Raw genomic sequence first — 25,647 nt, forward strand, 5'->3', positions numbered from 1 at the left:
GTTATATTGTGCAAAAGTGAATGTTGATGGAATACTAACTCAAATATTTGAGTAACATACAGGCTTCCAGATGTTCCGTCTTGAATGTTTTTCAATGTTATAAGTGTTGTTGTATTTACACCATCAAATGCATTTAGTATATATAATGAAATTTACCCATAATAATAAATACATTTAAGAGATGCACAATTACCAAATGCATAAGTCCTAATTTTTTCTAACATTTTATCCAAAAACAATTGTTACGAAATTAGTATGAAAATACATTCTTCATAATCGAAGACACTGAATTCGGAATTGTAGATGTTTTGCTTTTATCATTCTGATAACTTATGATTTGTGAAATATTTTTATCATATAAAGCTTTTAACTTAGATAATTCGAATAACAACCATTCTCTGAAACATTAATTAATTGAAGATTTGTACTTCTGGTAAATGTATTTCCTTCAATTGAATTATCAGAACTTAATAAGTAAATGCTCATAAGTTTGGAACATTATCTGAGTGCATTCAAACCAATTGCATTCTAAACCAATATCTAAAGTTAATGTTTTGATTCCAGAACATTTATAAAATGCATTCACAAATGAAAACTGTTTCAATCAAAACCGATCAAAAGTGCTGCTTCCTTTTTGGCTGATGAATCATCGGCGACTTTACATAACCGTCGAGGCCCCTCCCTAAAACGGTTTTGGTCATGCCTTTTCTGAAACATGGCATCACCAGAACTTGCAGTTGTTTACGCAGCTCTCATCCTCAACGACGATGGAATCGAAATAACATCCGATAAGATCAACAAGCTTATATCAGCAGCTGGTGTTAAACTTGAATCATATTGGGTTGATCTTTTTGCTGAATATTTCAAGAATCATGATATTTCTGAACTTGTTAAGGGTACCGCTCTTGGTGGTGCAGCTCCAGCTGGAGGCTCCGCTGCTGCTACTACTGAAGAAAAGAAGGAAGAGGAGAAGAAGAAAGAGGAAGAAGAAGTTGTTGAAATGATGGGTGGATTTGATGACCTCTTTGATTAAATAAACAGCATAACAATATGAAAACTATATACAAATTTTTTAATCTAAATTAGAAACTTTCAATTTCACATAAAAAATCAAATAACACAAATGGATGTTGAAGATACCTCTTGGCAAGTGTATAAATTGCTTGAAAATATGATATAAATTGTAACATATAATTAATGAAATTCTTTTGACCAAAAAATCCAACCAGAAGTGTTATCTCCAAATTCTCCTCCATGTTATTTTTATTCATTTGTTTGTTCTTTTAATGGATCTTTTCCCTTAATTACATACATCACAACCAAAACGCACGCAACAATCACTATTACAACAGCCACAATCACTCCAATTATCCAACCAGGAACGCCACCTGTCATTTCATCTTCTACGTAATTTTCTTCAACTACAGAGCCCATAGGCTCAACTATTTTTCCATTTTGCATCGCATAAGTTGAAGAACCGAAATTAACAGTTACTCGCACTCTATTACTGAAAATCGTTTGCTGCACTGTTTTATCGCTCGTCAAATATTTATGATCAGTCATTTCTGCATAACCTGTTAATTCTGAAACAGGCTGAGCTAGCTCATGATCATCGCCACCCCAATAAGATATAGCACAACCATGATAAACAAGTTCGAATAAAGGTATACGTATTGATTCATTTGTCATAACTCTTGTTTGAGATTGAGGTGCCTCATCTAAATAATGTTTAATACTTTCAGCCGTATCAGAACCAATTACTCTAAATGCGCCAGGACTCATTATCCCTAAGAAATAATCGCAATAAGGAATTGCTATATCTTTTCCATCTTCACTTCCAATAACTAATTTCTTATCATGGAAATATTTCAAAAGTTCCAAACGATATTTAATTGAATCTCTACGATTCATTAAATGGTTTGGGTTATAACATTCATATTCAATTGTACATGTAGCTCCATCTACATAACGCGCAGGCTCTACATAACCTGTTTCATTCATTTGTTCTTCATAACGCTCTTTAGCATATTGTATGTTCATCATATCACAAGTAGCATATATATCAACATTCTTGCTCGGATCTGACTTATTTACAACTGAACTTAAAGTGACTAATTGATTAGCAGAATTAACAATTACGCCATCAGGATATGCATCAGGCCAATTACCATTCCAATCAATCCATCCTTTTTCATAATGTTCAGGATTTCCTGTGTTTTGATATATATCATATTTGCCTGGTAATATATCGGTCATATTATTATTAATATATTCAACTAAACTTATTGGTGCTGCTGAGTCTAATATTTGTTGGATTCCAAGACTTTGGATTTCTTTATATAAATCAATACGATTTATACCAAATGGTTCATAGAACATGAAATTAGCACTTCCAATAAGTTTCGCAATATTCGGTTTCGTTTTAACTTTCTCAGTAAATGGTACAAGTAATCCTTTTTCTTGTGCTATTTTCCGATATCTTTTATCCATTGCAAAATGATCACCATATACAAATAAGATTCTAAATTTCCGTGTATAACCAAAAGTTCCTTTTTGCTTGAAAAATTCAAGATAATAATAATGTGATTGTAAAGAAGAATCATACATCATTAAAACATTACTATCATCAGGTGTATCAACTACATACATTATGGAATATTCGCCATTAGTCATACCAAACAATGGCATTGATAATTTGTATACATAATGTGTATATTCTTTTTGACATCCTTCGCGGATACAAACATTTTCACCACTTGGAAAGCTTAAACCTTCGCCCGATGCAATGATCATTCGATCGCCTTTATGCGTCCTAAAACCTTGTGGAAATGTAGGTGGACTTACTGGTGCTTCTGGATCTCCTTCATATGATACATTAAGCTCATCACTTGTTAGTTCTAGTTTTGCTTGAAATTCATATCTTCCATTTCTCACTGTAAATGTGGCTGATGTATCTGAATGCAATTGAATATTGGTTAACATAGTGGATATAGCGGCATTATTGAAGAACGGATATGCAATACCCGTAGTTTTATTATAAACAGTGGTATGTTGAGTGGTGGTATCAATTGAAATGTTAATTACATCATTTGAGAAAACAACGGTTTCTGGAATATCACGATGTGAGACAATTTCATACCAAACATTGCTAAATGTTCCTTCAGCATGTCCGTTGCCTAATATGCGTAATGTGATTTTGGTGACTTTGGGTGGGATAATAGCATCAATTTCAGGGATTCTTTTTGATTAGTTGTAGTTGTTGAATTTTGTAAAAATGTCCAGGAAAGAATGGTGTCATCATTAGATATGACAAGTAACATATTTACAGATCCCATTGTCATAATAAAATCACCACCAAACTTAATTTGATCCCCTCCACGAAAATCAAATTTAATGTCATGAGCCATACCAAATTCTTTGGATGATCCAACATATTTGAAATAAGGTTATGGCTGCCATCTTCTCGTGTTTCATGTTGAATTCGATCTCCTTCATTTGATGGCCATGTGTAATAGCTTCCATTAATGGGAATTCTTTCTGATTTTGCTAGAAGAATCAACAAACAGAACATTTTCGTTGGGGCGTTTTGGCGTGTTCAATTCTTCTTGTTATAAAATTTGAACCGAAGAATTGAATGGATGTGATTTTATTTTTAAGTCAAAAAGTCGTTTGTGACTGTATGAAAAAATGTTGCTTTAAAAGAATGAACAGCTTTTTTTGATATCATTCCTCCAAGATATTGTCATTTTACTTAATTTCGAACAATGAATAGTAACAAAAGTCTTGCTTTAAAGCAATTAAAACATAAGCTCACAAAAAGAGATTAATATAAAACATGTATAATTGCTGCTCAAAAATTTAAACGCAAGCTTAAAACAAATATTAAGTAGCAGAGTTATTAGTAATTTGTGATATAATAACAAAGTTTTTATTGAAGAAAGTAATTACTTATTTAAACAATTTCTTAAACCCAGCTTTAACTTGCTTTGCAAAATTTGTTCGGCACTTCACGAGTTGCTTTTTGAGATTACTATTTGTCATTTCTAAAGTTTTGTCTCTTTGAATTAAGCTATTCACTCTTTCTTTTAGTTCCAAATTTTCCCTTGCGAGCAATGAAGATTGAGGAACAGGTGGAGCTTCGTCATCTGAAGAAGATCCTATTTCAACCTCTGGGTATGGACCTTGAATATAATTTTGATTAGGAGTTAACGGATTTAAACATGTTGTCTGTTCATCATCTCCTATTTGAAATCCTTTGTAGTCCATTTCCCATTCATCAAAATCCTGTTCATTCGCCCATTCATCGATTTGGATCATTTTCGTTTCTTTTGCGAATTGTCACTTTTGAATTCGATTCGGCGTGAGAAACGATGATGTTTTTGAATCAATTTATTTCTTGGCAATTGAATTTTTCTAAAGTCAATCAAACTCACAGCCAAAGTGCTGAATTTGAATGAAAAATCAATGTATCGTTCACCGTAAAATCTTTTCTTTCCAACAGAGAGGTTTGTAATGAGACAATTTCATATCTTATAAAACTTTATCTATGTATCATTTTTTGTTTGGTGAAAAATTATTTTTACTCTACAATTTAAATTTAGATATTTTGAGCTGACTTTTCTTCGCCAGAAAAAAGTTCATTCAAAATTTTTATATTTCAATGGCAATAATATGCTTCCTCAAATATATCTATCGGAATTTGTGATAGAAACCGTTAACGAACAAAACCCTTTGGAATGAACAAATCAAAAAAGGTACAATCAATTTTAAAAATATTAAACTTAGAAAAACCCAAAGCATCTTGCAGCGCATTTGTTTTCTTTGGGAAGTATCAAAGAAAGAAACTTCAAGAAGAATTTCCAAATGATACCTTTCAAGATATATCTGCTAAATTAGGGAAAATGTGGAATAATCTTCCAGAAGATGAACGCGAATATTATGAAGAACTTAGCTTAATCGATAAATGCCGATTCAAGGAAGAAAAACGTGTATATCGTCAACAATTATATTCAAAATTATTAAAAGCACTTCATGATGGTACAATTCAACCAAGCCAAATTGACAAGAGCATTTTAATGACAAAAAAACAACCAAAATCACCATTTATGTTTTATGCAAGACATGTTAAGCCAATGCTCAAAACACACACAGATCCCAGCAAAACGCAATTGCTTTCGAAGCCATTGAGTTTAATGTGGAATTCATTGAACTCGCAGCAAAGGATTCCTTTTAATAACATGTCTCAAGAAAATGTTGAACAATTAAAAGAAGAACACATTCAAGAACAAGAAATATTGTCAATGTTAGACTCGTAAGAAGTACAAAATGCAGTCAACTAATTCTTGTTAATTATTTGTAAAATATGTTTGAATTTCTTTATCATTTTTCATTGTTGTCATTGCGTGTGTGTGTTATGCATGGTTTGAACTTATTTTATTCATATTCCACGATTAAAATTAATCATTTAAATGTTACACGACAGTAATGAACTCACAGTTTGAAATTGTAAGAACTAATCAATTATAACATAATAACTATGAACATTATGATAGAAAAATCTTTAAGATAAAAGTTATTTGTCAAATGATTGAGTTCAATCACATGTGATCTTTCAACTGTTTTTTTTGAATTATGTTTAGCGGTTTTGAATAGTTTATACTCCTCGGTGGTTTAGAATTAAATCTCAAAGGATTACAAACACAAAATGATTATAGAATCTCAAGATTTTCATTCACCAATTAATGAACCATTCCAGCTTCAAATATGTCCTGCTAGTTTTGTAAGCATAGAATTTGATGACAATATCTCTATAAAATCACATTTCAAAAAAATTGATACTTGCTGCTTGCCCTTTTATCACAAACCAAAATCTCCTCTTTCAAACTCAGGTTCGTTTGATCATCCAAATTTGCTTTCAAAAAAGATTATTAATAGACAACAATCATCACCAGCACCAATAGTTCCCCAGCTTTTAAGTGTCAGTGATTCCGAGTTCATGACGTTATGTAATGATATTGAAGTCAAATTTAATCCTAAGTCGCTTGGTTTTATACCATTTTCATTTTGGAATGATGAAGAAGTTACTTTTGGATACCTTGTAGAAAACTACTTCAGAAAGAAGAATAATCCTAACTGTCATTTCTTCATGAAACTATACAATGCTTTATTGATAACAACAGATGATCCATTCTATGCTGAATTTCTCGGCGTCGAATGGATAACAGACTCCATTCTAAGGATCGACAAATATGTTTTTTCAAGACTTTTTGGACTTAAGCAACCAGATAGCTCTTTGTTCCATAGCCATGGATTTTTCTCAACATACGGCTTCGCCGAGGTAAGCCCAAATGAAGCAGCTTCGTTGGCTCCACAGATAGATCTCTCAGAAATTGATTTTGATAATGTTCGTTTACTGATTCACAAAGACAAAATTTTTACAAAATCTTGTAGCTGTGATAATTTGTTTGAATATATGCAAAAGTTCAACGCCTTTGTTGGCATTAAGTGTTTATAAAAATTTTCGGATAATTTTGTTTTTACTGACATTGAATTCCTTTTCAATTCGCCTCTTTTTTTTATTTAGAAAGCGCTGATAAAAAATTCATTAAGCTGTTGATGATGATTGGGATAAATTTGTAAATTTATAAATGTGTTCTTTTCAAATTCAAAAGTAATCTTATAATAAAAAAAGTTCATTTCTAGTAAAATCAATTTTGTTATTTAGATTTTATCAATATCTTCAGTAGTCCAAACGATCATTCCATCATCATCATTTCCGGTAGCGCCACCATCATCTTCTTCATTATTGAAATCACGGTCTGTGAATTCGCCCAACTTCTTAAGTTCATGGATTTCATCTGGGCGATATTTTTGGATGATATCAGCTTTATCACTATCGTCTTCTCTTAAAGAAATCAGAAGGATATCATGAAGAGCAATATAAAGTCTACCTCTGAACTTACCTCTTATTTTACATTGTCTTTCTTTCCCATCTTTACACATGCAAAGGAATCTTCTATCACCGAGAGCTTTTATAACCATTGCATATGTTTGCATTTCATCTTCAGCTAATATAAGTTCATTGTTCTTAAGCCTTTCGTTGTTCTTCTTCTTCTGAGTTACGGAAGCGTGTTTCTTTGTTTTTCCCATAAATGTGCGACCAAAGACTCTTAACGGTCGTCTGATTTTGTCGTAAAATCTTGTTGGCGGTTTTGATCGGTAATGACATAACTCATAAATTATAAAAAAGAAAATCCAACATATTTGTTAGTTTAATCTTAGTTAACAGATGGGAGATCGTCAAGGTTAATTGCCGATGACATCTTGAAGAATTTTCCATTTCGAGATTTACGCAAAACTATAACTGAGATAACAACAACACAAACAGCAAGAAGTGCAATACCGCCAATAATCAAATACTTTCCAGTGCTGCTTTTGGCGTTGGAATCTTGTTCTTCAACGAAGGAATTACCTTGGGAATTTTCAAGTAAGACATTTAACTCAGGTAAAATTTGAATGGGCTTTTGTTGGCATTCTTCCTTTTCAGAATCCCATTGACACTGATCTCTGCAATGTCTTGGTTTTGTGATATGTGAGCATAAATCAATTTGATTAGAAAGAGCCTTTCCGAAAGTGTAGTTTTCGACAGAGCAGAGGTTATCTAATGCACCTTTAGATGTTCCAGGAACACAGATTTTATTTGTATTGCAAAAACCGCATTTAATTCCCTTCTTTCTTGAGAAGCAAATAACATCCCCTGCATTTGTATACTTAGCGAAGCAAGGTTTGATTGAGCTATCCTTATCTCCTGATGATTTATAATTGGAAAATACATTGATACATTTTTTGGTTACATCGTTATAATGGCAGCCATTCAAGGTGCACAGAGTCTCCATCCCATGGTACCTCTTGCACGATTTTGGAAAAACCGACTGAGAAAAGCAAACCAATGCGAGAAACATTTTTGGGTCAAATCTTACTTTTTCAATGGATTTGACGTCATATGGCAGAATTGAATGATTTATATCAATCAACGATTCCACAGTAAGAATTTCAAAAACGATTAAATTTAGCACAATTTCTTTTAAGTACTTTACATCAAATGGTTCAACGATCACCAAAAAAAATGTTGATTGGGAAAAAAAAAATATTTTAAATTTTTTTGTGCTTTATATCTATCTTTTCAAACCATATGAAAGTAAATATTTTTAGTTTTTCCTTACGATTTAACTTTTTTTAATAATAAATTTATTCATAAAAATTATGGAATTATAGAAATTTAATTATAATTTTATTACACAAATTTTTTATTGTATTTTATTCTTGAAAAATACGTATGTTACATCAATTAGCTGCTTAAGCAAGAAAGCGTGTGACATGTGATGCGAAACAGCGTATTAACCGTTAAAATTTATGGAAAATTTCTTCACCGATGAAAGGATTAATGGGTGCAATATCTACATCCACAAAAGTTGGAGTGCAATTTGTGAAGCAAAGAGTTGGAATCACACAGTCAAAGATAGATCCTTTGTTTGAAGAAGCAAATCAAAAGTATATAATTCTGAGAAACAGATATAAAAAATTTAAGACATACACAGATGAGATACTTGAATCTGTTCCGGAAGTATGTAGAATATGCAATGAATTATCAACAACTTTATATGAAGCTGATAATTCATCATTAAATCTTGGGCTACGTACATTTTTTAAAGCATCATCTGACTCTATTCACATGTGTCTTTACGGAAATAGTTTGATTCCATTAAAAGAAGCAATGAAGTTAATTGAAAATCAGCTGATTAATCTCAAAAAGTGTATTAAAGAACGAAAAAAAATTTCGCTCCTTTGTGGATATTGCAGTGACGAGCTTGCTAGAATTAGCAGCAATGGTAAACCAGAACAAATTTCTGAAAAGAAAATCTGTCTTGATAAAAATGTAAAAGCGCTGAAACAAATTACTAAGAAATTCATTTCAGAAGTCAACGAACTTTGGGAGCAGCGTTTTTTGTTTTTGGATTTACAATTAACAATTTTTTCTAAAAATCTGGTTGAATGTAGTGACCTTCTACAAATTCACACAAGTGTCCTTCGAGAACACATTCCAAGTGAGGAACTCGATGCTGAATATGATGTTTATAAATAAAAATGTACTTGATTTTGAAACCGTTAATTCTATTGACGATAGAAATTTGAATGCCATCGTTATTGCGACCGTTAATTTTTCTTAATTATGCTTAAAAGATCTTATATAAAAGAGTAATGTTTTTTCTTTCGATTTGTTTCCAAATAAAATTTTTGAGTGAGTTAAGTTTTACACTTAAGTCACTCAGACATTTTATATACATGTGATGTATTCCAATGCATCAATAAAGATCCCAACATGAAATTATTTTTATCATTCCCATTTTTAAATTCCTGTTGTGTTTTAAAATTATTCTGACTAAAGAATATTGGACCCAAAGCGATTATAATATTTTTTGCGTCCATTTTTGTGTATTGCACATGTCTAATCACATCTTGCAAGAAGCCAATGAAATACATCAATGTGTCTCTGTGTTCATTTGGGAGTGAATTAGCAATTGCTATACAATCGAAAGGTGAATCTTCTTTAACCTGTTTTGTGAATTCATCAGGTATTAAAGGGACTTGAAGTTCACGAAAGAATCTTTTAGTTAACGAAGCAACTGTATGAACAAGTGTGAGTGATATTTCCCAATCGCCATTATTTATATGTCCCACCATATTTGTTTCATCTTTAGAACTTCCAGGCACGCGAAATATTCCTTCTACATGTAATGCGTTTAGATTTAGCATTCTTTCAATAAGTTTTCTTACTATTTGTGGAATTGCTGGTTCATCATTATTATGTGGAATTCCTTTTATTCTTTCTTTTGCGATTATTTCGGCAAGAGAAGTCCCGAAAAGTACATTTAAATCAGTTAATGTTGTGAAATAATGATTAGGGTTAGCACAATCATTTAATGTAATTTGTATACATCTAGAAGCACATGCACGAAGTAATGCGATTAATGAATATTCACGAACAATATTATCAACAAGTTCACAACTAGTGGCTGCTAAAAGAAAACTAAGAAGATCTTTTTTATATGGCTCAGGAATAGTATATTTTGAGACAAGCAAAAGCATAAGTTTCCACATTCGAATCGTTGGAGGAAATGTTCGAAGTGTATTAAGTTCAGCAATAAGCATAACACAACATTCGGGAATTAAAAAAGAATTACTATCAAGAAGTTGATGAAATTCAACAATTTTCCCAATGTTACCACTGCTACGAAACCCATTAATAACTTTAAATAATGAAATTGAAAATGGTTTTGCTTCAGGTGGAGTGGAAGTTAAAAAGGCAAAATTTGTGGGTTTTTTTCGTGGAGAAAGTAATTCCTCAAATGTTATTTTCTTTTTTGATGTTACCTTTTCTTTTAGAGAATAAAATAAATCGGTGGGATTAAGAAGTGAATATAAGTCAAAAGGCAAAATTGGATCATCAAAAAAACTAAGTGGTGGAAAAACAGAGTTTTGGATAATCGATGTGTCTCCTTGTTCATTTAAATTAAATGTTGATTTACCTACATATGAAAATCTTCTAAGAGAAGTTGGTGAAACAAAAGAACTTGCATGTAAATTCCTACTTTGTATATCTTGAATTTCATCAGGTGGTTCTATAAAAAAACCATCTGGAGGATCAATATATTCAAACCCAGGAGGTAAAAGCCATGTAACGTCCCCTGTATTTTTATTAAAATAATATGGTCTGGATGCCATTGGAGAAATTATTTTATAAACAACATCCATTTAGTTCGAGCAACGTATCGGAGCACGTTTATTTTTTATGCAAACAGACTTTGTCAAGAGAATGGCGGTATGCATTTTCTTTGCATTTTGTCATTCAATCGAATATTTTGTAAGTTGGAATGGAGACAATCGAACAATATGCCACTCGTTGTGGCCTTGTAAATGGGAAGTTGCAATAAATTTATTTAAACGAGATGATATAATCCAAATTACAGATCCCATACTTCAAACGGAAGAACAACTAAGAATCTTCCAGAACATGACAAAATATGTTCTGGAAACAGGTGGTGGTATTGCTTCTAGTGTTCAAACTAAAATTGATGGAACTGTTTTTGAACAAAACGAAACAGATTTTTTCCTTGAAATTTCACCTTTTAATGATTCTTTTATTTTTGGTTTTGATTTCATCAAATTTCATCATCCAATAATTTCAGTTCGAGGAAATGAGTTTTTTCTAATTACTAATTGTTCCTTTTACAATAGTTCTGTTATGTATGATTATCCTCTTCTTTCCTTTTGCAATGTTACTGGCATATTATCCAACACCACCATTTATAATAATTATATTGAAGGATCTTCAGTCTTCGGGTTAAGTACTAGTTCTCTAGGCTTTTATAATGGGAGTATCCAAAACAATGTACAACTTTCTCGAGGTTCTATTCCATTAATTGAAGTATCAAATGCAGTTATTGAATTTACAAATTCCACGATTCTCAATAATTCCACTCCAAACTCGCCACTTTTTGGCTATTGGCTTTATGGTATTATTTATGCGACCAACACTACGATAAGTAATAATTTTTGTGGTCATTCCGCGTTAATTGTTGGCGATTCCATCACAAATCTCACAATATATAACTCGACAATTTCTAATAACAATGCGGCATTTGTTCATTCCATGTGTAAATCGATGATAAATATAACTAGTTCAGTTATCAAAGAGAACATCATTATTAATCACGCATTAATATATTCACCACAATCCACAGTTTATATTACTAATAATTCATATCTTGTGGAAAACATTGCCGAAAATATAATTTCATCGAAAGGTTATAATGAAACGTATTTATATTTTGATTACGCTGTTTTAACTAATAACACGCATAATGATATTGGGTTTTCTTTAACAGAATCCAATTCTTTTCTGAATAATTCATACTTAAGTTCGAATAATGGTATAAATAATTCGACTTTTCTATTAAATTCTTCAAACTTAAGTTTATATCAAACTTCGTTTTTTAATAATTGGGTAATAAATAATGGAAATGTTGTCCAAACTTTAAACACTAATTTGGATATAAGAAATAGCGCTTTTTACCAAAACGTTGGAAATCAAAGCGGTGTTTTTGTGGTTTTAACTCAAAAGCCAAATAAAACTATTTATTATCATTTTGAGAATTCGTATTTCTTGTATAACATTGGTAACGAAGTAAGTTCTGTGTTTTTCGATATTGAAATTCCGGAGTCTGTATTCGAATATTGTAATTTTAGTTCGTATAGATTCCAAGAAGTTAATGGTAACTTGGATTTAAATCAAGTTTTTCATCGATGCAGATTTAATCAAGGAAGAAAATTGAATTTAAGCTCTATCGATGATAATGTAACTGTAAGGAAAAATGATGTAAGAACGAAAGTATTAATCGCTGCGATAATAAGTTACGCTTTATTGTTTACTATGGTTCTTATTGCTTTATTCAAATACTTCTTGAAAAAGAATGACTTTGTATGTTAAATGTTTGTTTTATTTTTCTAATTTTTTTTAAAGAAAATATATATTTTTTAGTGATATATTATGAGATCAATATACGATATGTATTTGGATTAGGTTTCAAACATATATGTATAATCAAGTTGAATAGAATTTTATTATCCTACATTTTCTTCATTGATCATAATTTTGGCTAACAAAGTATATAGAAGATCATCATTATTAAGCATAAGATTTTTTAATTTTCCTAATATTTTTTATCAAATACTTAATATTAAGAATATTTTCAATTCATATATACATTATAAAAAATTTAAATGTTTACTTAATACTAAAAAGGAACAAAAAAATTTGTATATTTTGTGTTGTTGATTGTTTATTACCTCATGTAAGCAAATAATTATTTCTTTAATTTAAATATAGTTAAAAAATTATATTTTCATATTTTATTCATGTTAAAGTTCATTTGATTGCTACCTGCGTGCATGAATTTTTTCATATTTCTTCATTCTAAAAACAACAACAACTACAGCAATAGAATCAACTATAGCAATCGTATTTGTATTTCCGCCGCTTATGTTGGAGTCGTCGCCTTCTGTCTGAAGTTCTTCGTTCTTTGCTTTTAATTTTGCAACAATAGCATCAATTTTTACATTGTCTGTTGTAGTATAGATATCTCCATCATAACTTTTAAATAATTCACTTACAATACAAATAAGTTCTATAATTCGAGCATTTGTTTTGAATGTTCTTTCTTTTTCATTTGATTTACTTTCAGCTTCTGATACGATTGCATTTAATTTATCTTTTGTTTCTGCTTTAGAAATTTGAGCTTTATAATCTTGATTTTATTGATCCTCTAAAATATTTAACTCATCAATTTTATATTTTGCTTGGCTTTTAAGATGATCAACATAATTAAAGTCAAAGAATGCTTTTTCTCCAATTGATTGAAAGAATCCCAAATGATCTTTAACTTCAGCATACTTCAGTTTTGTTCCATTATAAAATCCAATAGCACCAACATGTGTAACATTTTCATCTATCTTAAGCTTTATAATATTAGCAAATTAATTCCTCCATTGGAACAGCTGCTGTAATTGCGAAAATTAATTCATTCAAAATAATTATTTGTCATTTTGTTATCTCTTAACAATAATAACATATTAATTCTTGCTTTACTAAAACAGAATAATATTTTATTTATTTGAAGTCTCTCTTGAAGCCGCTCTTACCCGAGAACAAGAACTTCGGCTCCAACACATCATTCTTCTTCACATAATAGTCGAACCTTTCGCCAGGCCCTCTCTTCTGCACTCCTTTGTTTCTGCTTTCCTTCTCCATCACTCTCTGTACTCTCTTCGGCTTCTGGCTCAGCACTTTCTCGACTGCCTTCGCTCGTGTTTCATCGTCTACGCCTCTTTCAGTCAACAACTTATTGACGTGTTCGACAACTTCGGCTTGCGTCCTCTTCTTATGCTTCGTGGGCATTATGCTTTTAACGCCTGCGCGTGTTTGAGCTCTTGTTCGAATGATTGCTCTTCTTTCACGAATGAGTTTAACCATTTCTTCTTGGTCAGGCGCGACGTGCCATTTGTTTGCTTCGAAGTCTTCTTTCTCTTTTTGGTATTCGGCATAACGAACTGTTTCTTCTTCAAGTAACTTTTGTAATTTCTCATTAATGTTCGGATCTATAAAATCAGCAACGTTACGTCCTTCGATAATTTCCGGTATTATGTCTGTCTTCCATTCATCGTTCGCAAGGATTTTCTCTTCGTTTGTATTAGGGACATAACATCCGGCGCCGCCTTGTTGCTCTTCTAATTCACGCGCTAATGGACGGTTAAGTCCTTGTGGAGCAAATACTGTCGGTGGAATATTTGGCTCAAGTGGTGCTTCTGGTTGTGCTATTGTAAGTTGTGAGCGAACTTTGTCTATTTTATCAGATGTGCGCTTAGTCTCTACACGCATGTCTAAAAGTCGTTGACATACACTTTCTTTAACTTCGGCAACTCCATCACCAGTGATAGCACTCATTTGACGGAATTCAACATTGGGTGCTAACATAGAATCGATAAGTGCTTTCTCGTTTGGACTTAATGAGTCTGGTGAAATCAAATCGCATTTTGTGAGGACGACCGTTACGGGGCGGTTACTGAATATTTCTTTCAAAGAGTGAAACAGACTGACTTGCTGTTCGATTGTGTAGCCACAGCTACCGGAAATATCAAGCATGTAGACAATGGCTGCTCGGAGATGAACCATGGCCATAACTGCTGTCATTTCAATTGTATTTCTATCTTCTAGAGGACGATCAAGTAAACCTGGTGTATCAATAACTTGCCACTTAAGATAAGCCCAATCTGTATGACCTAAGTAAAGTGATTTGGTGGTAAATGGAAATGCTGCAACTTCAACGTTGGCACGTGTAATAAGATTCATGAAAGATGATTTACCAGTAGATGGAGCACCAGAAAGAATAATTGTTGGTGATGATGGATCAATGGCTGGTAATCTTTGAAGATGCATTCTGACTTCTTCCAAATATTGAAGAGATGGTGTTAATCTTCTGCATGCTGTGCACATTCTACCAAGGGCTGATTTTTTAAGTGATTTACATCGATATAATGAATCACCATATTTCATGTACTTAACATAATCACGTCCAATTTTATCAACAAGATTCCTGGCTCCAGATACTTGGCCAAGCGCAAGTTTGTAATGGTCTTGATCATAAATAACATTAATTAATGAAGCCCAAAATGGATGAATTGCATCAAGACGTGGAAAATCATCAATGATTTGAGAAAGCCTCTTGTGAAATTCATTTTGCGCAAATTCAATTTTTGTCATGTAAAAGTTTCTAATTCTAGATATTTGATATCCTGGGTGTACAACAGTTGCTGTTTTTCTATTTGTTGCACTAAGAACGATATCAATAAGTCCTTGTGCTGTTGTTGGAATAGGGTGAATGCTGTTGAAAAGCAAAGCCATTTTTTGATGATTCCGTGGTCGTGTGATTGTGGTTGGATTTTATTTGAACACTTTACATTTTTAGGGCACTCTGTTTGGAATCGATTTTTTGAGTTCACTTGACAAGGCGAATTTAAAAATGTTCTTACCATTTTTAATAGACTTTTTTATATTAATTCTTGTATTATATCATGTTATGGAATACTTGCTTCAACGTTATTTCCATCCAGATTCAACAAACAAATCATCATTTTTAATTACAAATGATATTCTGATTGCATATGGATGTGGGATTGCAGAATACTTATTGGAATCATATCTTTTTTCATTCAAGAACAATGGTTCTATATTTGTGTTGATAGGTTTAATATGCGTTATTATTGGATTAATAATTAGATTTGCAGCAATTCTCACTGCTAAAAAGTCATTCACCCATCTTGTTGCAGAGAAGAAAGAAAAGGATCATGTTCTTGTTACGAACGGAATTTATAAATATTTCCGTCATCCTAGTTACTTTGGATTCTTCTTGTTTGCTGTAGGATCTCAGATTATGCTTCAAAACCCACTATGTATTATTGGATATTCAATTGTTCTATGGAGATTTTTCTCATCTAGAATCCAAAATGAAGAATACTATTTAGTCCAATTCTTCGGAAAAGACTATATTGAGTACAGGAATAAGACTCCTACAAGGATTCCTTTCATAAAATAAATCAAATTTTTTTAAGTTTATTTTTATATTTTCACAATTTGTTAACGGTCATTTTAATAATGAACGAAGAAGCAGAAAAATGGTGGAAAGATAATACAGAATTACCATCTGATAAAACACCAAACGTCAATGAAATGAATGCTGCTTTAAAAAAAATAGCAATAATTATTGAATTACTTGTTCATGATATCGAAGATCCAACTCAATATTGGGAATCAATGCAAACAATTATTAATTCTATTTCGAAAGCAAGGTGCCCAGATCCTCTCACAAATTTTCCAGAATTTATTAGTTTTTTATATACAATTCGAAATCATCTCAAACCTACAACACCAGAAGAAGTTATTTCCTTTATCACCTCATCTCCTGTTACAGCGGATTCAATGTTTTTAATTTGGAAATTTTCTGATGTACTTGGATCTCCTCTTCTTTTTATCGATTCATTAAATACTTTAATGAAAATGCGGATACCTTTTAAACAACAACTTTCAACTTATTCTGGTTCTCTTGACTTTATTTTTGATCATTATTTCCCAATGCTTGATTCATTTTCCACAACTAATAATAACACAATTACCACCCATATTAATCTTCTTCAATTTTTATGCCGACTTCTTATTGATTTCCCGACATCCATCCACAAATTTTCAAAATATCATATTTCAATGTGGAATAAGCTTCTTAAATACATGACTAATCCCAATCTAACTCTCAAAATATCTTCATTCCGAATCGCCACAGATTTTTTCCAAAAGACTATGCATCAACTCACACCTCAAAATCAAGCAGATTTACTTCTTAAGCTTATTGTACGAAACCCTCCTTCTTCGCCTCTTCATATTCCATCTATCCGATTTGCGATGGTTATAAGACCATCAGAATTTGGTTTTATCACTCTTTGTAAAACAATAATTGATCAAGGAATAATTGATCAATGTGACATTAGTATAATTGGTCGAGTACTTCGACTTCCTTGTATTAAAAACCCCACTGAGATTTTCCAATATCTGTTTAAAACAGGTACTTCGAATAAACTTTTGGCGAGTTCGTGCGCAAAAGTGCTACAAAAACCGCTTTTGAACTTCAAGAATTTAAACGAATTTCGTCCATGGGCAATTTTATACACAAAGCGCTCTTTCCAATTTATAGCATTTGCTGAAATGAGGAATAAGTATAAGTATAGGTCTGTTTTAATAGTGCGTTTCTTTTATGTGATTAATAATCTTGAAATCGATTGGTTAAGTACTACAATAAAAAGTTGTGCTTCAACCTTATTAAAGATGGAGAAATGTTTGAATTTGTTACAAGATAAATTTAAACAGATAAAAGATTTCGATCAAAGATTTGCTGATGAAATTAATAATACACCAGTCGATAAAGTTGACTTAAAACATTTACTTGATGATGTAAAAACGAATTTAAAGTTGTTGAAAACAGAAAATGAAATTGAAGAAGAAATGGAACAAAAGAAAAAGAAGCCAACAATAGCCGAAATGAAAGCAAAATTTAGAAGAAGCCAATTAAGCAAAAATAACGAAATAGAAAATAATAATGAGAATGTTTGTGAATAAACCATGTTATAAAAAATTACAAATTATTTTACTTAACAATAGAATCTATGTATTCCTTGTCCAAAGCTGATCCGTTAGCAGCATTTATTAATATTTGTGCTACTTGATCAATTTGGAGATTTTTATCAGTTGGAAATTTTTCTGTTCTGACGTCTTTTAAATATTGCGGAATATCGCTATTTCCATTGTGATACCCAATAATATAACATTTTTCTGGATTAAGTGATTGGCAAACATTTTCTGAAAATGGAGTTAAATACACCAAATTTTCAAGGTTAGGGAATATTTTCTCCACCGATTCATTATGAAACGTAACAAGATTTTTATTCCAGTTGAATGCATTTATTCTATGGAATAATTGCTTCCATGATAAATTCATTGATGTTATAATAAATGGAAGTGACTTCTTTGCTCCCTTGTTTGTCGCATATATTAGTGATGTTTGTTTCACTAATACAGCTTGTTGATCAGAATAATTTTGGATTTTGCTTAAATCTATAATTATTTTTGGTCCATCAGCTACCACAATTTTTTTGTGTCTTGAACTTTTTTTCTTTGCTTTTATATTATTTTCGACTCTTGTTTTTTCAGCAACATCCATCCCGATAAAATCGAACAAAGCTTGTCAAAAATATCGCGTTCTTCCATTTGAAGAAAAAGTGTAATAAATGAATTAAATATATGTATATGGACTGAATATATGAACGTGAATATAAATATAAATATAAATATAAATATAAATATAAATATAAATATAAATATAAATATAAATATAAATATAAATATAAATATAAATATAAATATAAATATAAATATAAATATAAATATAAATATATATATATATATATTAATAACTTCCAATTACAAATAATAGCATACATTGAACACCGTATAAAGATTATTAACAAAATTGAAATCTTCTATGAAAAACTCATTGTTATTTTTTTTAATAACTCTTATTATAGACAAAAGTTAATATAAAGGATTAATTGTTTTTATTACTGTGAATATTATATATTTGTTGTTTACTGACTGATTTTCTTCACAATACATAAAAATATTACTTTAAGGTTTGATGCAAGAAAATATAACCAAATTTATTAAAAAGAAACTTATTTTTTGATATGCAAATGAATATAGTTTCTTGATTTGATTAAACAGTTAAAGCTTTATGATGAAACTCAATAACAAATCGATATTATTTTTCCCTTGAAATGGTTTAATATTTTTCAGTTACGATGGACGTCAAATAAATATAGATAAGAACTAAATTTTTATGATTCAGTTTTTATCATTTGAAGAGTAATCCAAAATTCTAGAAAAAGAAATTTACTTAGCTTCGAATATGTAACATGTAAGTGCATCGCAATTCAAGTTGAATCCGCCATTACCACTATATTGTTGACCTGAGATAAGATCTTTGAAGGATGATCCACCACAATTAACATAAACAGTTGTTGGTGAAGTTCCTGTATTAACAACGAAGACAATTTTTGTTTGTGTTTGAGAATCCCATTTAACATTAATGAGTGCTCCATCTTTAGTTGAAACACTATTGGAGCCTCTCCACATTGCTGGATAATTTTGACGAATGCTCATTATCTTTGCAGTGTAATCATGTAAGTCTTGTTCATTATTGTTGAATCCAGAGATATGTCCATCAGTACGTGCAACATTATCACCAGCTGTATTACCACCACAGCCATAAGATTGCCAGCAGTCAGCGATGTCACCAACTTCATCACCATAATAAATAGTAATTGGACCAGTATAAGCAGCTAAGCAACCTAAAGCGATCTTATAACGCTTCCAATATGAAGGATTGCTTCTATCATAACCATATTTGTTACGGATTAAGTTACCAAATCTCCAAACATCATGGTTTGTAATGAAAAGATTTGGATAAACATCTGATGAATATCCTTTTTCACTTGGTGTCTTGAATACATTTGTAAGTGTACCAACACCATAGCCACCAGCACCACTTTCTTCTTGTGCTATAACTTGAACAAGGTTATAACGTGATGGGAAATCAAATGCTGATTTAAGACCATCTTGTGAATATGTTTGTGATTGGATTTCGCTAGCACCACTCCAATGTTCACCAACCATATAACCAAGTGTACCCCATTGTTTACCTTGGCTCTTACGTTCATTGCAAACACTTTGAACTGCTTCACGAATTTCATGCCAATAGTTATGACCGTTTTGATAGACTTGATAACATTGATCAAGACGCCAACCATCAATTTCATATTCACGGATCCAATATGTTGCAACTTCTTTATAAAAGTCTAAGCTTCCTGGATATGAAACTGGGTTACTGCCTCCTTGTGGATATTTACCACTTGGTGATCCTTTGACATTACCTCCATGATGACCGAAAACACCATCTAAAAAGATATACATTCCACGGTCATGACAGCCTCTGATAAGATTACGAAGATCATCATTAGAACCAAATTTTGGATCGACATTGAAATAATCAGTTGCAAAGTAACCTGTTGATTGAAGTAATGAACCACCAGTACCACCTGTTGAATCAAATACTGGTGTAAGCCAAATAGCATTGACATTAAGACCTTTGATGTAATCAAGAGCATTTATGATACCTTTGAGATTACCTCTATGACTGCTTGGACCATAGCCTGTGCAATAGCATGACGATCCATCGCCTTGGAATGATGAGACCATAATTTGATAAATTGTAAGTGAATTGAAATCAGTGTTTAATCCATTTGATGCTGTTCCAACTGTAGTTGTACCTATTGTTGTTTGTGTTGTAGAAGTTGTTTTGTGGAATGAGATAAATCCTATTGTTGTACCAACAATTAAACCAATTCCAACACATAATGCTGCAACCCAATAATACCTTCTCTTTGGTTTGACTTCTTTCTGTGATTCAATATCCTTTGAACCAAGAAGAGGCTCGTTTTGTATTTCTTCCATTAAAAAATGAAGTCAAGAAGAAGGTGAGGCATTTTCTTTGCAAAATGAACAGAGGGAGGTAGCTTCTCAAATCGAGCGGTTATTTCATTCAAAAGATAAATCTCACACAAAAAGTGCCGACAGGTAATACAATACTCAAAAAGTCGATGTTATCAAAAAGTGACAAATCCTAAGCAAGAGTGTGCCTTTGTAATATTATTTGGTCGTTTTTATTCTTAATTATTTCATTTCCTTTATTTACAAGATCCATGTTATTTTATACAATATTCTCAATAGCTTATATATTCATTTTAATATAAATTTTTTTTGAAAAAATCAATCAAATTTTGTTATATAAAATAGGTTAATATAACCTAGGAATCAGTAAATACTTCATGAAGGGTAACTCACCTTTCAATAAAATAAATTTTATCTGTTATCTACAAGGGTATAACGTTTGTGATTTTTTTCAAAAGTTTTACAAAACAAAAAGCACAAAACTAAACATAAATGCTGGTAGAAAATAAGACATTTAGAACACACTACATTTTATTATTTATTTATCTTAATTACATTTGCTCAATGAATTTATCTTCTTTGAAGTCATCTGCAAAAGGATCTTCTTCAATATTTGAGATAGATATTCCTGCTGTGAATGTGTTTGTGGTTTGGTTATTATCATTTTGTTGTTCTGAAATTTCATTTTCAGTAATTTCTTCTTTTTTATTTTTGATTCGAATCAATAATATAATAAGTAATGAAATTATAATAATAACAACAATAACGCAAACGATTATTATGATAATTGTTATTTTGTTATCATTTGTTTGAAATTCATTGTTATAAATAAATGTAAAGAAGTTCGAATAATAATTGTAATAAGTTGAATAAATAATAACTGTGTAATCATAATATATAAATTCTGTTTCAATATAAATATACGATGAATTGATCGTAATTAGAGAAAGTGATTTTGTTTGTATTTCATAATAAGTAAATGATAATGTGAATGATAATGTAACTGTTAATAGATATGAAAAAGATTTCGTTATATCATGTTGAAATGATTCAGTAAATGTATTCAATTTTGAAAATGTATTAATACTGAATGTATGCGATTGAGAAAATGTACTTGAGGCAGAATATGTGTTACTTCGACTGAATGTATGTGATGATGAAAATGGATTTGACTGAGAATATGTGTTACTTCGACTGAATGTATGTGATGATGAAAATGAATGTGTTGCAATTGCTTTGCAGCTTTCTCCCGCGTTTTCTTTGTCAACACTTAATCCTCCAAAGTTACTTCCTATATATGTTGAATATGTGATAACATTCGTTGAAACATTATAAAAATGCATATTCACCAATAGCTGGTTCTGTCTCACCATAATAATAAATGCATTCAAGCGCATTACAATTACTAAATGCTGATTCTCCAATTTCTGTTATTCTATACCCAAGTGTTAATATCATTAAATCAGAACATGATGAAAATGCTGAACTACCAATAGTTGTGACTGAATTTGGAATTATAATGTCTTTAATTGATGAACATAATGAAAATGCTGAACTACCAATAGTTGTGACTGAATTTGGAATTATAATGTCTTTAATTGATGAACATAATGAAAATGCTCCACTACCAATCGATGTAACATTTTCTCCAAAAATAATCCTTTCTAAACTTAAGCATGACGAAAACACATAATTCCCAATATCTGTCGTAGAATTACCAAAATTAACTGAATTAACTGATGGCCATCCTGAAAATGCATTATTTGGAATGAAATAAATTCCTTCACCGATATTTATAAATTTCGTAGTACTTTTATATTGGTCAATTTCACTAAAATCATTTGAGTTTGTTATTGTTAATGTTGAAGTATTATCATAAAATAATTGAAAAGAATTTATGAAAAATATAAAAAATATTATAACATTTTTATGTTTTTTCTTTTCGTTTGTTTTCAATTTGTAGTTGGTCAAAAAAAAATTCTGTGGAAACAGTGGTTTTTTCTGATAAAAATTGATATAAACCACCACAATCATCATTGAAAAAATAGCGGTTAAACGAACATAAGCATTGAATTTAAATGGTCGGTCTTTTTTATCGTTTTGAATTGATGCAAAACAAAGAAATTCGTACTGGTTTAAAGATATATTCCCATAATGCATATTCATAGGTTGTGTTGACATGTTGTTTTCAATAAGCATACTTGTTATAAAGAATTCATTTTGTGTAATTGTAAAATATGATGCTAGGAATTTTATTTTGTCATAAAAGAATTGAAGTATTTCTGATGTACAGCTACTGTCAGCCAAGAAATTTGAAAATATACTTGTTTTAAAGAAAGTAGAATTAATGTTAAATATATTAAAATTCGCATGCTTAATTCCAATGACTGGAACATCTACATTGTGTGTGTGAGTAAGACCTTCTTTGCTTAGGTTCTTTTTCATATTTGATATTTTTGTAGTTGTAAAAAATGGAATTCCTGGTATTGTATCGGTTGTAAATTGCTTTGTTATGCTCGAAACGAACAGCAAATGAAGAATTTTCATGCTTCAGGATCTAATATAGTTCAAGACCTTTACCAAATACACATCGGCCAATACAAAAGTTAAAAATCATACGGTTAGTATGTAAAAAATTTGTATCTTTTTTGAGGTTTTTCAATTTAACCTAAAATTTGTTTGTTTCAATATTTAAAGACACAAGGAAAGGATAATACATTTAATGCTTGCAAGTACACTTTTAATTAATATATTGAATGAATGTGTTAGAGCTAAGTTTGCTGATTAAAATGATATATCTTTGTTGTTGCTAAGCACTTTTTAGAGTATTAAATTTCAAGATTTTGAAGAGATATGCGTTCAATTCTTTTTATATTAATATATTTGTGTACGATTAAGCATCACAATTAATATAAAAGTAATAAGATATGAAGTTTGTGATAAAACTTTATTTTCTATTTATTCGCATGCAATAATATGTTTTTCTTTTCAATATATTATTTAATTATACATAATATCTCTAATATATTAGGGATGTGTTTAGCTTATTATTAATAGATTGATTCAAATTATCTTTAAATATAATATTTTGAAGTATGAATGCTTATCATATAAATAATTTATTTTTCCATTAATATTTTGTAAAGTAACTTTATGATTCATATCATTTACATTTAACATCTAATACTTAATGAAATATTTCTATTGTAAACTACAAATCATTTTGTAAATCATGACATGAAACTATTTGAACTTTAGAATGTTATATCAAAACAATATTCAACATATTCGGGCTTCGAATTATATCAAAGTGGTAATCGGTTAATATTTCTCATTGCGAATCATTTCATAGTTTTTATTTAAATTAAAAATATATCAATTAAAAATATATTTTTATTTTACATTAAATCATAGCCAATTGTCTTCATCTTCTTTAACAATATCTTCAACTAAAGTATTGACATCTTCCTTTTGATTTAAACTTGATGTAGTTGAATCCTTAAATTGTAATGTTGAAGTCGATTTTCGTTTTTTGATATTACTTTTTATTAAAAATATAACAATTCCAACAATTATTAATACTAATGCAATTGATCCGCAAATAATTCCAATCAATGCATTCGTTGTAAGTCCATTTGATGGTAAAATGTTCGTGTGAAACATTGTAATGAAATTTGAATAATAATTAAAATGTGTCGAATACATAATAACTGTGTAATCATAATAAAGAAATTCAGTTTCGATATAAGAAAATGTTGAATTAAATATGGATAATGAAAGTGATCTTGTTTGCGTCTCATAATACGTAAATGAATATGCAATTGTCAATGTATATGCTAACGTATATGAAAACGAAAATGTGAAATCGTTTTGAAACGATTCAGTAAATGTATTTGACTGAGAATATGTGCGAATACAACTGAATATATGTGATGATGAAAATGTGTTACTTCGACTGAATGTATGTGATGATGAAAATGTGTTACTTCGACTGAATATATGTGATGATGAAAATGTGTTACTTCGACTGAATGTATGTGATGATGAAAATGGATTTGACTGAGAATATGTGTTACTTCGACTGAATGTATGTGATGATGAAAATGAATGTGTTGCAATTGCTTTGCAGCTTTCTCCCGCGTTTTCTTTGTCAACACTTAATCCTCCAAAGTTACTTCCTATATATGTTGAATATGTGATAACATTCGTTGAAACATTATAAAATGCATATTCACCAATAGCTGGTTCTGTCTCACCATAATAATAAATGCATTCAAGCGCATTACAATTACTAAATGCTGATTCTCCAATTTCTGTTATTCTATACCCAAGTGTTAATATCATTAAATCAGAACATGATGAAAATGCTGAACTACCAATCGATGTGACTGAATTTGGAATTATAATGTCTTTAATTGATGAACATAATGAAAATGCTGAACTACCAATAGTTGTGACTGAATTTGGAATTGTAATGTCTTTAATTGATGAACATGATGAAAATGCTCCACTACCAATCGATGTAACATTTTCTCCAAAAATAATCCTTTCTAAACTTAAGCATGACGAAAACACATAATTCCCAATATCTGTCGTAGAATTACCAAAATTAACTGAATTAACTGATGGCCATCCTGAAAATGCATTATTTGGAATGAAATAAATTCCTTCACCGATATTTATAAATTTCGTGTTGTCTTTATATCGTTCAATTTCACTAAAATCATTTGAGTTTGTTATTGTTAATGTTGAAGTATTATCATAAAATAATTGATAAGAATTTATGAAAAATATAAAAAAAATTATAACATTTTTATGTTTTTTCTTTTCGTTTGTTTTCAATTTGATAAGTAATAATTTAATTTCATAACACAAAGAAAATCCCAAAATTAAAAAGTAACGCATTAGTGCTTGAACATTTT

The 25,647-nt window shown here is 30.5% G+C and overlaps 7 protein-coding genes across 7 annotated transcripts; 2 read left to right on the top strand and 5 right to left on the bottom strand.

Annotated features, from left to right (window-relative positions):
- Positions 1 to 715: 715 nt before the first annotated feature.
- On the top strand, positions 716 to 1,033 carry GO595_005176 (60S acidic ribosomal protein P1; the record flags this gene model as incomplete). The annotated part of the gene is made up of 1 exon (XM_067918390.1): positions 716 to 1,033. The coding sequence occupies one exon, from the start codon at positions 716 to 718 to the stop codon at positions 1,031 to 1,033; it is 318 nt and encodes a 105-aa protein (XP_067774726.1).
- A 230-nt stretch (positions 1,034 to 1,263) lies between these two features.
- Positions 1,264 to 4,317, bottom strand: GO595_005177 (Carbohydrate binding domain-containing protein; the record flags this gene model as incomplete). Its single annotated transcript, XM_067918391.1, has 2 exons — positions 1,264 to 3,238; positions 4,007 to 4,317. 2 exons carry the CDS (start codon positions 4,315 to 4,317, stop codon positions 1,264 to 1,266), a joined length of 2,286 nt encoding a protein of 761 aa, XP_067774727.1.
- A 1,678-nt stretch (positions 4,318 to 5,995) lies between these two features.
- GO595_005178 (uncharacterized protein) lies at positions 5,996 to 6,514 on the top strand (the record flags this gene model as incomplete). Its single annotated transcript, XM_067918392.1, has 1 exon — positions 5,996 to 6,514. One exon carries the CDS (start codon positions 5,996 to 5,998, stop codon positions 6,512 to 6,514), a length of 519 nt encoding a protein of 172 aa, XP_067774728.1.
- A 206-nt stretch (positions 6,515 to 6,720) lies between these two features.
- On the bottom strand, positions 6,721 to 7,149 carry GO595_005179 (eukaryotic translation initiation factor 1A; the record flags this gene model as incomplete). The annotated part of the gene is made up of 1 exon (XM_067918393.1): positions 6,721 to 7,149. One exon carries the CDS (start codon positions 7,147 to 7,149, stop codon positions 6,721 to 6,723), a length of 429 nt encoding a protein of 142 aa, XP_067774729.1.
- Positions 7,150 to 7,277: 128 nt separating this feature from the next.
- On the bottom strand, positions 7,278 to 7,895 carry GO595_005180 (uncharacterized protein; the record flags this gene model as incomplete). The annotated part of the gene is made up of 1 exon (XM_067918394.1): positions 7,278 to 7,895. The coding sequence occupies one exon, from the start codon at positions 7,893 to 7,895 to the stop codon at positions 7,278 to 7,280; it is 618 nt and encodes a 205-aa protein (XP_067774730.1).
- A 5,831-nt stretch (positions 7,896 to 13,726) lies between these two features.
- Positions 13,727 to 15,517, bottom strand: GO595_005181 (nucleolar GTP-binding protein 1-like; the record flags this gene model as incomplete). Its single annotated transcript, XM_067918395.1, has 1 exon — positions 13,727 to 15,517. The coding sequence occupies one exon, from the start codon at positions 15,515 to 15,517 to the stop codon at positions 13,727 to 13,729; it is 1,791 nt and encodes a 596-aa protein (XP_067774731.1).
- A 3,591-nt stretch (positions 15,518 to 19,108) lies between these two features.
- Positions 19,109 to 20,728, bottom strand: GO595_005182 (Alpha amylase, catalytic domain containing protein; the record flags this gene model as incomplete). Its single annotated transcript, XM_067918396.1, has 1 exon — positions 19,109 to 20,728. One exon carries the CDS (start codon positions 20,726 to 20,728, stop codon positions 19,109 to 19,111), a length of 1,620 nt encoding a protein of 539 aa, XP_067774732.1.
- Positions 20,729 to 25,647: the final 4,919 nt, after the last annotated feature.

Source organism: Histomonas meleagridis (genome assembly GCF_020186115.1).
Source record: "Histomonas meleagridis strain 2922-C6/04-10x chromosome Unknown contig_32, whole genome shotgun sequence".
NCBI classification, from domain to species: Eukaryota; Parabasalia; order Tritrichomonadida; family Dientamoebidae; genus Histomonas; species Histomonas meleagridis.